The sequence below is a fragment of the Gadus chalcogrammus genome, chromosome 17, assembly GCF_026213295.1.
Source record: "Gadus chalcogrammus isolate NIFS_2021 chromosome 17, NIFS_Gcha_1.0, whole genome shotgun sequence".
In the NCBI taxonomy this organism is placed as follows: Eukaryota; Metazoa; Chordata; class Actinopteri; order Gadiformes; family Gadidae; genus Gadus; species Gadus chalcogrammus.
Window position 1 is genome coordinate 4,201,235 of NC_079428.1, and position 12,285 is coordinate 4,213,519.

The 12,285-nt window shown below is 47.0% G+C and overlaps 1 protein-coding gene across 1 annotated transcript; it reads left to right on the forward strand.

The window, feature by feature from the left end:
* The first annotated feature begins 752 nt into the window (after positions 1-752).
* b3gat3 (beta-1,3-glucuronyltransferase 3 (glucuronosyltransferase I)) lies at positions 753-9,807 on the forward strand. The gene is made up of 9 exons (XM_056575832.1): positions 753-945; positions 1,428-1,527; positions 1,614-1,791; positions 2,123-2,306; positions 2,670-2,831; positions 3,281-3,367; positions 3,920-4,123; positions 4,679-8,353; positions 9,713-9,807. The coding sequence occupies exons 2-8, from the start codon at positions 1,434-1,436 to the stop codon at positions 4,775-4,777; spliced, it is 1,008 nt and encodes a 335-aa protein (XP_056431807.1). The 5' UTR covers positions 753-945; positions 1,428-1,433; the 3' UTR covers positions 4,778-8,353; positions 9,713-9,807.
* Positions 9,808-12,285: the final 2,478 nt, after the last annotated feature.

Below are 12,285 nucleotides of genomic sequence, written 5' to 3' on the forward strand. Positions count from 1 at the left end.
TGATGGTACTGGAGTTAGCTTCATACACTAAGCTCCTATTGTGGGGAAAGGCTTGTACACAGGTAGAAAGTAGCTCAACAACACGTGTCAATGAAAACGATATTAGGAACAAACTTTTTTCTCATTTAATTTTTTTTTACTCATCAATGGAAATTGTCTTTTTTTTTTTTAACTGCCCTCTTTTTATGGAGGAAAAAATAAATAACGGTTGTACGTTCTCAATGATCGTGCCGAATTATTTTTAATTTCCAACCCTCTCTCACCGCCACCTCAACCTTTCCTACCCAGTTCTCTTGTCTCTTTCTGTGTGTGTCTGTGTGTATATAAGCTGTTCCAGGTCCATTTTTAAGTTTGATTTGGCCTTTTACAGGTGAACACTAGTTTTTTCTAAAATGACATTTAAAAACAAAACTTCATTGTTTGAAAAAAGTGTTCACGTCTTGTGGTTATCCGACAATGAAAGGGAAAATATGTCATTTTGGCCTTGTCAGTGTTTATTTGTATGTTACAAATAAAGGAAAGTTGTTTGACTTCTATGTGTAATGCCTCTGCTTGTTCTTCATGTACTAGAATTCATGTTTTTCTTTTGGACATCCTGAATCAGTTATGGACTTGATCACCCCTTTCTACCGATTGGATTTCTTTATATTTCAGAGCATTTTTTTGAATCATGTCAAGCCTATTAGGGAAATTAATGAGTCATTTAAGTTATATGCTGGCGGAACCATTGCCATGTTACACGCATTGTAGGAATCGTTTTGGCGTTGCACCATAATCGGAAGTTGTTGGTACTCCACTCAGAAAAAACTGTCCTACGTTTCTGGTGACTAGCTGGTAGAATGAATGATTTTCAATCTTCATTGCGATGCTTTTTATGCTCGTCTCAACGTTGACATGAACTAAGAAGCTCTTTTTGCAGGGGTCTTTTTATTTGTATTGGATTTGGTAAGTAATCAACGATACATATGCTGATACAGTTTAGGATCGTACATTGGGAGGGTAATTACGAATCTGCGAGTAGTGTTTGTGAATGCTTTAATTTGCGTAATATATGGCTTGTTATTACTAGTTCATGTGCCTGTTTACAGTAGCTAGCTGCCTGCCTAAACACGCGGTCTGTCAATTGGTGTACCAAAGGGAGAAACACAATCCTTGCAGTTGATCCTTCTCTGCAAAGCAGTACAGGTTCTGAATTATTATTCACTGCCAATGCTTTGCGGCAAACATTATTGCCATTCATGATATGGTCTCTTACTTTATAGCTGTAGAACTCAATGGCAACGGGCATGAGGCTGACGTTGAAGAACGTGTGGTCCGTTATATCCATTGAAAACTGAATTCAGGTGGCATTGTCAGTCAGTGCGAACAAACTTTTCATACCAATGTATATTATGATACCATTACATTCTCTTACTTTATTGCTGTAGACCTCAATGGCAACGGGAATGAGGCTGAAGCTGAAGACCGTGTTCGTGCTCTACTTCATGGTGTCCCTCATGGGTCTGGTCTACGCTCTGATGCAGCTAGGTGAGCCGACCTCACGCAAACCAACACCACCAACGCTCCACCCGAACTATATCCAATATGTGGTCCTAATCCACCGTGTCCTCCAGGTCAGCGCTGTGACTGCACGGAGCACGACCTGCCCAAGGATCGTACCATCTCCCGGCTGCGGGGGGAGCTGCACCGCCTTGAGGAGCAGATGAAGAAGGTGGAGGCGACCAAATCCCCCCACCAGGCGCCGAAGTCCACTCTGCCCACCATCTTCGTTATTACCCCGACCTACTCGAGGTAGGCCGCTCTCTAGGCTGTGTTTAGTAGTGGGTAGTATTATATAATATACCCCCCTCTCCTCAGCCCACTCAATCACTCATACTCGGTTGGTGTCTCTCTCTCTTTGTTTAATTTATGGATTACATTTTTGGAACTGGTTTGAAGGTGGAGGGTTAGGGTTAGGGTTACTGAATGTTTACTTGATGGCTTTTGTGTTATAACTGACGAAAACTACAATCACTGATTTACCTGTCTGTCTGTCTGTCTGTCTGTCTGTCTCTCTCTCTCTCTGTCTCTGTCTCTGTCTCTCTCTCTCCCCCCCCCCTCTGTCCCTCCCCCCCTCCTCCAGGTTTGTGCAGAAGGCCGAGCTGACCCGCCTGTCCCAGACGTTCCTCCACGTGCCCCAGCTCCACTGGGTGCTGGTGGAGGACTCGCCCCACAAGACCCCCCTGGTGGCCGGCCTGCTGGCCGACAGCGGCCTGGCCTACACCCACCTGCACACGGCCACGCCCAAGGAGCGCAAGCTGCAGGACGTGAGCGCGCACACACACACACACACACACACACACACACACACACGCATAAGCACACACACAGACACAGACACACACACACACGCACACGCATGCATATGCATAAGCACACACAAACACACACACACACACACGAGCGCACACACACACACGAGCACACATCTCAGATTTCCTCCTAAGTGCTTTATATACTTTCAAACTTTCCAAAGATGAGCTTTGATGAATGCTTATTCCAGTAAAAAAATCCACTTATTATGTATGGTTTGGTCACTATTCATAAATGGTGAAAAGTCGTTTATTTGGGTGCCAAAGAAGATGGCTGCCATCCCGAGGGCTTATATCACCGTTATGTCATTGTTCCAGGGTGACCCCAGCTGGCTGAAGCCGCGGGGGGCCGAGCAGAGGAACGAGGGCCTACGGTGGCTCAGGGAGGACAGGAGGGCCCCCCAGGGAGCGGACAGCCAGCAGGGGGTGGTCTACTTCGCTGACGACGACAACACCTACAGCATCCAGCTGTTCCAGGAGGTAGGTGGCGGTGGCCTGCCGTGCTCCATCTGTCCACTAGAGGGCGCAGCGACGAGGGAGTTACGAGCCTGGGGCGGATGTTGCGTTATCAGACGTTTATCCGAGGGGGGGATTACAGAGCTGCATTTGAAGATCTATTTTTCAACATGTGCCAAAAATGTCAACTTCAGGGAAGTAGTGAAAGTTTATCCATCTTTGGGAGCTCTATGGGTTTCTTAAGTCTGCATGTTCTTCGACTCAGTGCAGCTCTTTGATAGGCTGATATGATGTTCGATTTCCTATTAATAATAACATTCATAAAGATCATAATAATCATAATTAATTGCAGTGAAGTAGCTTTTTTCACGGGACTCAAAGACTTTAAATAGTGAGTGCTTTCTGTCTTACATGATACAGTTTCCATCTGTCTCCTCCCCCTCCTCCCTCCGCCTCCCCCCTCCTCCCCCCAGATGCGGAGCACCCAGCGAGTGTCGGTGTGGCCGGTGGGGCTGGTGGGGGGGATGCGCTACGAGAGGCCCGTGGTGGAGGGGGGAAAGGTGGGTCTCGGCTGTGTCCCTCCAACCCCCCCCCCCCCCCCCCAGTAAAGGAGAAGCACCAGTCGAACGACAGCAGAGGATGTGCTACCGTCACACAGCTAACTCGACACTCTGATGTCTTATTCATCTTGGCTCACAAGGAGTCATTCATTCAATTCAAACGACTTTGTTTTTCCATAGCCACGTGGTTCACATGGTATAAAGTGTATTTAGGACACATACAACTACAAGACACCAGGCTTGTAGAGGAGAAGTTAGAAGCAGTGCAAAGAGGCTATATCTGGTGTTGAATGAAGGTCCACTGAGGGGTTAAAAGCAGTTTTAAAGGACTGAAATAACTAAAATAACTAGGTGATGAGTTGACTATTCTGGTGGATCTGGCTAATCCTTACCAGTGAACCCCAGCTAAATTACCATCAGTCAATAAAACAATGTATTCCATCAACACAACAGACTGATGTTATTATTGAATATGATACAATAGCATAATTGTAATATATGTGCATTGATAAAATGGACGGCCAGTGTTATAGGATCCTGTCTCGTCCAAAGGTGGTGCGCTTCCACACTGGCTGGAGGCCCAGCCGGCCCTTCCCATTGGACATGGCCGGCTTTGCGGTCTCCCTCAAGGCGGTCCTGGCCAATCCGGACGCTTGCTTCGACGGGAACGCACCAATGGGCTTCCTGGAGAGCAGCTTCCTCCAAGGGGTGGTCACCATGGAGGAGCTGGAGCCCCGGGCGGACAACTGCTCCAAGGTAAGGCCGTCGGAGGACTGCGCCTTGTTCCACCGCTAGAACATCAGGTCCTCCACAATGCTAAGTCACTGGCAGCTGATTGGCTGGGAGTGTAGCTAGAGCCCGCCCTTTGTTCTAGCCAATGATAACAGTCATTGGCTGTCGCCGTATCTTTATGGTCAGACAATCCCGATCAGTTAGCCCACCTATAAAACCTCTATGGAGGAGATTGTTGGTGATAATAAAATGAATTGTGTTGTGTTTATGATGATTATATAATATTGAGAATACAAAAAGGCTGAAGGTTTTTTTGTGGATGGAAACCTGACTGTTTTCGAATTGTGTGGAGTTGAATTAATCTTCAACTCCTTGACTAGAGAATACAGCGAAACTCTGTTGATTTGAATCCTCCATCCTGTTTCCCTGTCCTTTCCGCATTGCTTGTAAATGTAAATCTTGTGTGTGTGTGTGTGTGTGTGTGTGTGTGTGTGTGTGTGTGTGTGTGTGTGTGTGTGTGTGTGTGTGTGTGTGTGTGTGTGTGTGTGTGTGTGTGTGTGTGTGTGTGTGTGTGTCCAGGTGCTGGTGTGGCACACGAGGACTGAGAAGCCGAAGATGAAGAGAGAAGACGCACTCCAGGCACAGGGCCTGGGCTCTGACAACGCCGTGGAGGTCTAGAGAACACGCACACAAACCCGTCCCCAAACACACACACACTTACACGCACATACCCAAACACACACCCACTGCTATCTCTCAATGAAAAACACTGCACACACACACAAACCCTAACACGCACCTAATCTCATCTCTTAATGCAAAACACTAAACGCTCTTCACACACACAGACAACATGAACCACACAAACACGTGATACAGACGCACACTGTACGTAGATCTCTGCTGTAACATACAGCCAGGAAGCCGCTGTATTGGGAAAAACCCCTGTGTATATAATGTACAATTCTAACTAAATAAGGTGACTGTGACTAGCTATGGAAGTATTTAAATCGACGCGGCCTGCGTTGTGTTCATCGTCAGCGTGTGTGTGGAAGTACGCCCGTCTGTGTACTTGGTGTTTATGTCCTGAATCTGAGGGGGTCTTGTGGTAGATTCGCTGTTTGTCTGTTATCTGAATGTCCCAGAGGAAGGGGGGGGGGGGGGGGGTAGGAAATAACCCAGGTTTTACAAGAGGTTGCATCATTGTCTTTGTAATATAAGCATTTTTTATTTAGATGTATTTCTATTTATTTCATCGTTTTTATGGAAGTGCGGCACCGGCTTTTTAATATGTTCTGGTCCTTGTTTCAAAGCGTATATGAGAAAAGTTAAAGAGCACCTGAACACTATTATCTAACTAACTACGGCGTGTAGGCCTTTACCACAGAGGGGCACTAGTAGGGGCTAAAACGCAGGTGTAGCTCGTTAGGTTAATCACAGGTCTGTAGGTGTGCCAGGGCCACTAATTGCCATCGTGATCTCCACCTGTGGTCGCCCCTGCTATTCCACTGACCAGTCCACAGACACAAATCAGGGTTAGGGTCAGACGGTCAAAAAAAGCACTAATACAAAAACATCACAAAAGTTATCTCAAGTGCTTGTTTTTAATCTCGGCTTACGTTTAGACCGCGTAGGAATAGTGTTTATCGAAATGACCGGCAAGCGGGAGCTGAATCATGTGCTTCTCAGGCCTCAGCCTGTGTGTGAATAATGTAAGATATCTAACGTACGATACTGAGAGCAGAACGGATGCCTGCTCCCAGGTTCCGGCTGTGGAGCAGTGTGGATGATGTATTTATGAGCATCGCGCTCCGCTGTTCGCTGTGTAGTGTGTCGGTAGTCTGACTCCTGTCTGGTCCTGGCTGCGAAGTAATAAAGTTGATCCAGTTCAAACCTGTTTCCTCACTTTCAAACCTCCTTTTTGTTTTTGGATGATTTTATTTGTGTTTGGGTCTATTAAAAGGGGGACGGGATGGAGGGAGGAGGGAGAGGAGGTATGTTGTATAGTAGCTCGAAACTCATGTGGCCGTTTGATAAAATGATCACGTCTGGGTCACTTATCTTTGTGTAAAAACACAAAAGGCACAAACTGTCAGAACGGCAGCAAAGAAAATAGTTGAACGGTATCGGGTGAAACCGCTATATTGTTCTGATCCGGACACACAAAGAACGCTTTGTTGCTAAAACCAGACTGCAGGGAATTCAGATTTAGTACGGGTCGGTCTAAAACAGAGCACCTTCACTTCACCCGTGAACTCGCTCTCTCGTGAGCTTATGCTCCTCCACCGCTTTGGGTTCACTCTCTCCCATGATTCAGTTTCCTGTATTTATTCAGCCTACTCATCGTAATCCCTACTTTTAAACCATGTCGTAACTTGGTCGTGGCCCGATGACACCTGTACACCACATCACACGAGACTGCTAATTACCTACCTCGTCTTCGCCTGTATCCATGGCGACCGTTCCCCTGGCGTGCCACTGTCATAAATGAGCCATTACCTCATTGGGGCCAGGGGACCTTCCAACAGCTGGGATCTCGTTTATACTTTTCGTTTTTATTAGTGTTATTTGATTGACAGCCATTTAGGCCTCTCAGGTGTGGGTGAGGGCAGCCTTCAGTTCCATGACCATATATGGAGTGTGGAGGAGGTTTTGGAGTGTGTTGGGTTGGCAGGTGAGTAATAACCAAGTTGAGGTGTGCACAGACACACCAGCCAGCCGTGTTTGATGCTGAGATGATTCAGACACACACACACACACGCACCTAAACACACGCACGTGCACGCATGCTCAGAACTGTATAATGACACCCTTTACCTTGTTCAGACAGAGGAGGTCGGGCGAGTTTGACACCTGAGGGAGGTAAGTGTGGTCTGCTGCCGGCTGTATCACCTCCTACGATGTGGTCAGCTGCTTGTTCACCGTTGTCTCGAGGAAGGAGCCACTATCTTCATATGTTCATGCCTGAATGTTTGGATTAGTGTTTGCAGTGAATGGATGTTTGCACGTGTGTTTGAGTGTATCTGGATTTATGAATGGGGCTGTTTGGAAACAGGGTGCCACCAAAGGACTTAGGGAAAGCGATTATCCCAATGGAAAGAGTCAGTGTTAGGCAATTTCACAACACACACACACACACTGTCCTACCCGAATTCAACAGTGGATAAGGTGTTGAGTGGCGCATACTTGTGAAAAGCCTATAATGGAACCACGCAAGGGATTGTGTCAGCTTTTATTTAAATTCTTGTGGCCAAAGTGGGGCTGCGCACAACCACACACACACACACACACACACACAAACCAAGCCTGTTGAAAGACTTAATCCAAGAGATTTGTTTTCTGAGAGCAAACCGCGTCACATTTGCAATATTGGAAGCCTAAACAATATTGGACGTGTAACCTAGTCCTAGATTATAATATCATGATAATATGCTTATTATTATATAATAGGGTTAGAGATACTCAGTGACTCCCAATAAATATATATGTGCTATAATTGGTTAATAGTTTTGTATTTCAACAATTTAAAAAATGTGCTTGTCTCTGCTGCACACGTTTGTTCCCCTTATTGTTACACTCCTAATTACCCTCCAAACATTACCTTTAAACATGACTTCAGAACACTACCCTCATACCACCTTTAAACATTAACCACATTCCCTGGTAGGAACACAAACAGGGCTAGGGTGAACACGTCTTCAAACAGATCTCAGACATTTAGGGCTGGAAAGAGTGAAAAAAAAGAACCTTGAAATGTAGTGAATGGTTTACCAGTTACTTGATGTTCAGATTATCAGACGTGTTATCACTGAGAACAGTCCCCGTACGAAAGGTTCTCACATAACATCACGCTCCCTGACTCACATTGCCTTCTGTCCTTAAAAATTTGTCCCAGGGCTGGGTGTTTTAAAACACCATAGTAGGTAAGGGTGTGTGTGTGTGTGTGTGTGTGTGTGCGCTTTCACCGAACACTATATCTGGCACTGATTGCTGATGTCATAGCTGATGAGTGTGTGTGTGTGGAGGGGGCGGAGGAAGAGAGAGTGAGAGTGTGTAGGTGCGTCGGCTGTGTGTCTGACGCTGTGTGCCTGGATGACGGGGCTGTGTCGCTGTGCAGGTCGAGGCATGGTCGAGAGGAGAGCTTCCTTCTGCTCATAGGACTGCGTGACCAGAGAGACTGAGGCACACGGCAAGAGAGGACCTTCCTCGCAAGCACTGGAGGGCTGAAACAAGAGCGCAGGGCACCAAGTGAAGGTAAACTACATCCTGTGTTCCTTTCATATTGTGTACTTTTTGTGTATTGTTATTTTTTCTTCTAATTTCATGTACTTTTATTTAATTAATTTTTTTATTGTTGAGGTCTTGCACTGACTCAGAGAGGTTAGATGGCAACACATTTTTCACCACTGTGAATGTGTACAACTTTGACAACTTTTCCTCTCAAAGTTGGCTATTGTGATGGGTTAACAATATATTTATGTACTATGTACTTATCTTACGATGTCCTCCAGTTAAGCTGTTTCTAATAACAGTGTAACATTAGAAACAAAGTTTATAATTATTATAAATATTTATTATATCTTTAGCTTTTTGGATCTTCTGGTGAATCTCTCTTAGTCCACAGTCGTGACAATAGGAATGTGTTTCTACTTTGTTTACTTATTTTATCAGTCATCTGTGGATGGACAAACTCGTTAATTATTTTGAGTTTGTGTTCACCCGGTCTTCCACCTCGTGCTATTAAACATTAACCCACCCGTGGAGCTTGGAAGAGATAAATTCTGAGCAACCACATATTTTCAGACCATTTACTAACCAAGTTTATTCAACGGCAATTAATTTACTACTTAAGCTTCGAAACATATACAGGAAGCACGACATTCTCTCGTAATACACCACAAATCACACAAGGTTGAGATCAGACAAGATCGGCAGTTGAGATCAGTTAGAACGGCATTCCATGGTCTCTTTGTGTTATCAGGTTGTTTGCTGAGGCTGGCTGTTGACTCAAAACTCCTCTGGCCTTTTACCTTGTCCAGAGTTACATAAGCAGCGCATCTGAGCTAACAGGCTAGGGCCATGGTTCTTATCAGGGGCTTGATATGTTCAGAAGGACTTCTCTCGACCAACAAAGCGATTTGTATGTCATTACCCTTATCATGCGTCTCGTAGGATGTTTTTAAACTGCTCTTTGACCTTTGCACTGACCGTCATTGACTTGGTCAACATAAATGTCATTAATATTTGTTTGTTATTTTTGGGACGGTCCAATGGGATATCTTACGGTGTAAAGTCTCAATCTTTGTTTTTGTGTGTGTAAAAGGGGAATGTATGTTCATTTTCTGTTTCGCTCGAGATATAAGAGCATCTCAGGCATTTAAAACATTTAGATTGGAGGTCAAATCTCTAAAAAGCATCAGTTTTTTCTTGTTCAGCTCATAATTCGAGACGTTTAAAAATAAAGGGCTTGAACAAGAGACTACAGGCTGCGCTATGGCAGACGCAGACTGTCTTTTAACTGAAGCAAAACAAAACACTGATCCCATCTTCCAGGATTAAGTAACGACATTCAGACCAACCTCTCCCATCTCTTTTTCTCTAATTTTCCCCCAGCTTCCAGAAACCCTCAAGAGAAACCCAGTGATAAACCCAACAAAAATAACGAACCAGGAAACCAGCCCGGTCGGAAAACACAAAGCGGGGACGCCATGACCATCGGCTCTAAGAAGAAATCCACCCGGAGCTCCATGCGGATCGTCAAGTTCCTCGACGCTCCGGGCGGCTTCTACGGACGCATGTTCGAGCCCGACGAGCCCGAGGGCCCCGGGGACGCGCCGGCGTGGGTGGGGGAGGAGCGGGAGGAGGGGCAGGGGGATGGCGGCCCACAGACCTGCGGGCCGGCGGCGGCGGCGGCGGGCGCAGCGTGTCCAGGCCCTGTGGACCCGGAAGGCGAGGGGTTTGACGCCAACGACGGCGTAACCGAGGGCGACGACGGAGAGACGCTCCTGCGCGTCAAGGTCAGCCGCGGCGCCCCCGGGAGCCGGTGGAGCAGGAGGAGCAGCAGGAGGAAACCGAGAGAGGCCCCCCCCCCGGAGCCCGAGCTGACGGCGGGACCCCCTCCCTCGGTGGGGGTCGGGGTGACGGAAGAGCACGAGCCAATGGGAGCGCTGATTCATTTCACCGTCACGGGAGACGCAGACGACCAGGTGCTGATCAGAGACAAGAAGAGAGGGAGGGAGGAGGAGGAGGAAGGAGAGGAGGAGAGGAGGCTGCGGAGGGAGCAGGAGGAAGGGATGAAAACGTTGAAGAGGAACACCGTGAAGAACTACCGCAAGGTGAGGGACGGAGGGGAGGGGGGAGGGAGGGAGGGGTGAGGGACGGAGGGGAGGGGGGAAGGAGGGAGGGGTGAGGGACGGAGGGGAGGGAGGGAGGGTTTGGGGAACGAAGCGAGGGAGGGAGGGGTGAGGGACGGAGGGGAGGGGGAGGGAGGGAGAGATGGACAGATTTTGACCTCTGGGAAATGTTTTGGCTAGCTACTACCTTCCCACACACAAACAACGCACAAGGAAATTGGGTTTCCATGTACAGTTTCTGTCTTTCGATTCTTAATTTCGACTCCAATTTTGTCACGATATTGCCACTCTATATTCTTGTACATACAAGCAGAAAAAGGCCTACCCCTAATCAACAACAAGCACAGCGCTTACGTGACCATCACGATGTCCGGTTCAGAGCTGAAACCACTGAGATGACATCATTTGCATCTCACAGATTGTGTGACAGATGGGGCATGATGCTAGGTACAATGCTATCGTCACAGTTCCACATTTCCCAGTTGAGAAGTTCCGCAATAAGTTGCCATGGAGACATTTATAGAATTCTAATAACGGGAGGTCAAAGTACATCGTGTATCTGTCCATGTCACCAGCAGCCCATTGGATACGTAGATAGGATTGTTGCTCCTTTGGTGTTGTGCGTTAGAAAATGAAACAATAGTTTCCTGTAACCTTAACCAGGTTACCTGAACCTATGATTTCGTGTCAAAAGTTCCCTTTTATTTGCATTTCTGCGTGAAGATCACACTAACCATCACAAATGGAGAATGTGTCGTTCTTTATGGGCGGTAACTGCTGCGGTAACACCAACAAAATGGAAAAACAATAAATAACCGCAAAAGGCCATCCACTTACGTACCACCTACACCTAATGCATCATGGGAAGTCACTGAAAAGTAATTCCGGTGGGACACCAACGTGCCCTCGAGTTCACCCTGCTTCTTATCAACCCGTCTGGTGTCACGTGTTCGCAGGTGGCGTTCCACCCGCTGTCCCCTATCAGCTGAGCGGAGTCTATCGCCAACGCCTCCACCTACTAAACCCACACCGTAAACATTCCACTCCTGTTAACCAACCAAACTCCCCCTCCCTGCCAACATTCCTCTCAAGCTTAGCAACTTAACGGCCAATGAAATCACACAGCGGAAATCACGCTAGCTTGTTTGATATTCTTCTAGGTTATGAGATGTGAACATTTCGCAGTGTTTGAGTTCCCTTCTCTCTTTAGAACGCGTTGGAGTAGACGTGTTTGTGTCACACGCGTGTCCAAACACTTAAATGTAGCTTGGCTCGCACGCAAGCACAAGGGATGGAACCAACAACAAACACATGAACATCTGATCCTTTAAGCCGTAGCCTGCCCACCACAGCAACCCAACTCAATGGCTAAAAAATAGGAAGACGTCTTGCCAACAAAGTCTACATGTTGTTGGCACAACAAAGTCGACATGTTGTTGGCACAACAGACGTGACGTCGGAGGCGATCTTGAAACTAGGATGTCTGCGAAAGCAAGATTAGGGACCATATGGTTCATCGCAATTGGCCCTTGTTTAGATTGCAAGTGTGCCGTCAACACCTGGAAACAATTTGTACCAATCACAAACTTGGATTCCATGACACTAATTGGCAAAGCCCCACTGCGGGTTTGGGTTACTCTTTAACCAAAGAGGCAGACGCTGACAGTGTTGTCATGTGTACACGTGGACCTGGAGGTGCAATGTCGCTAACTGTTCCCCCCCCGGCTCTCTCTCTCTCTCGCTCTCTCTCTCTCTCTCTCTCTCTCTCTCTCTCTCTAGGCACTGGACCGGGCGTTCCGCCGCGGCTGGGAGGCGTTCATCACCAACCTGTAC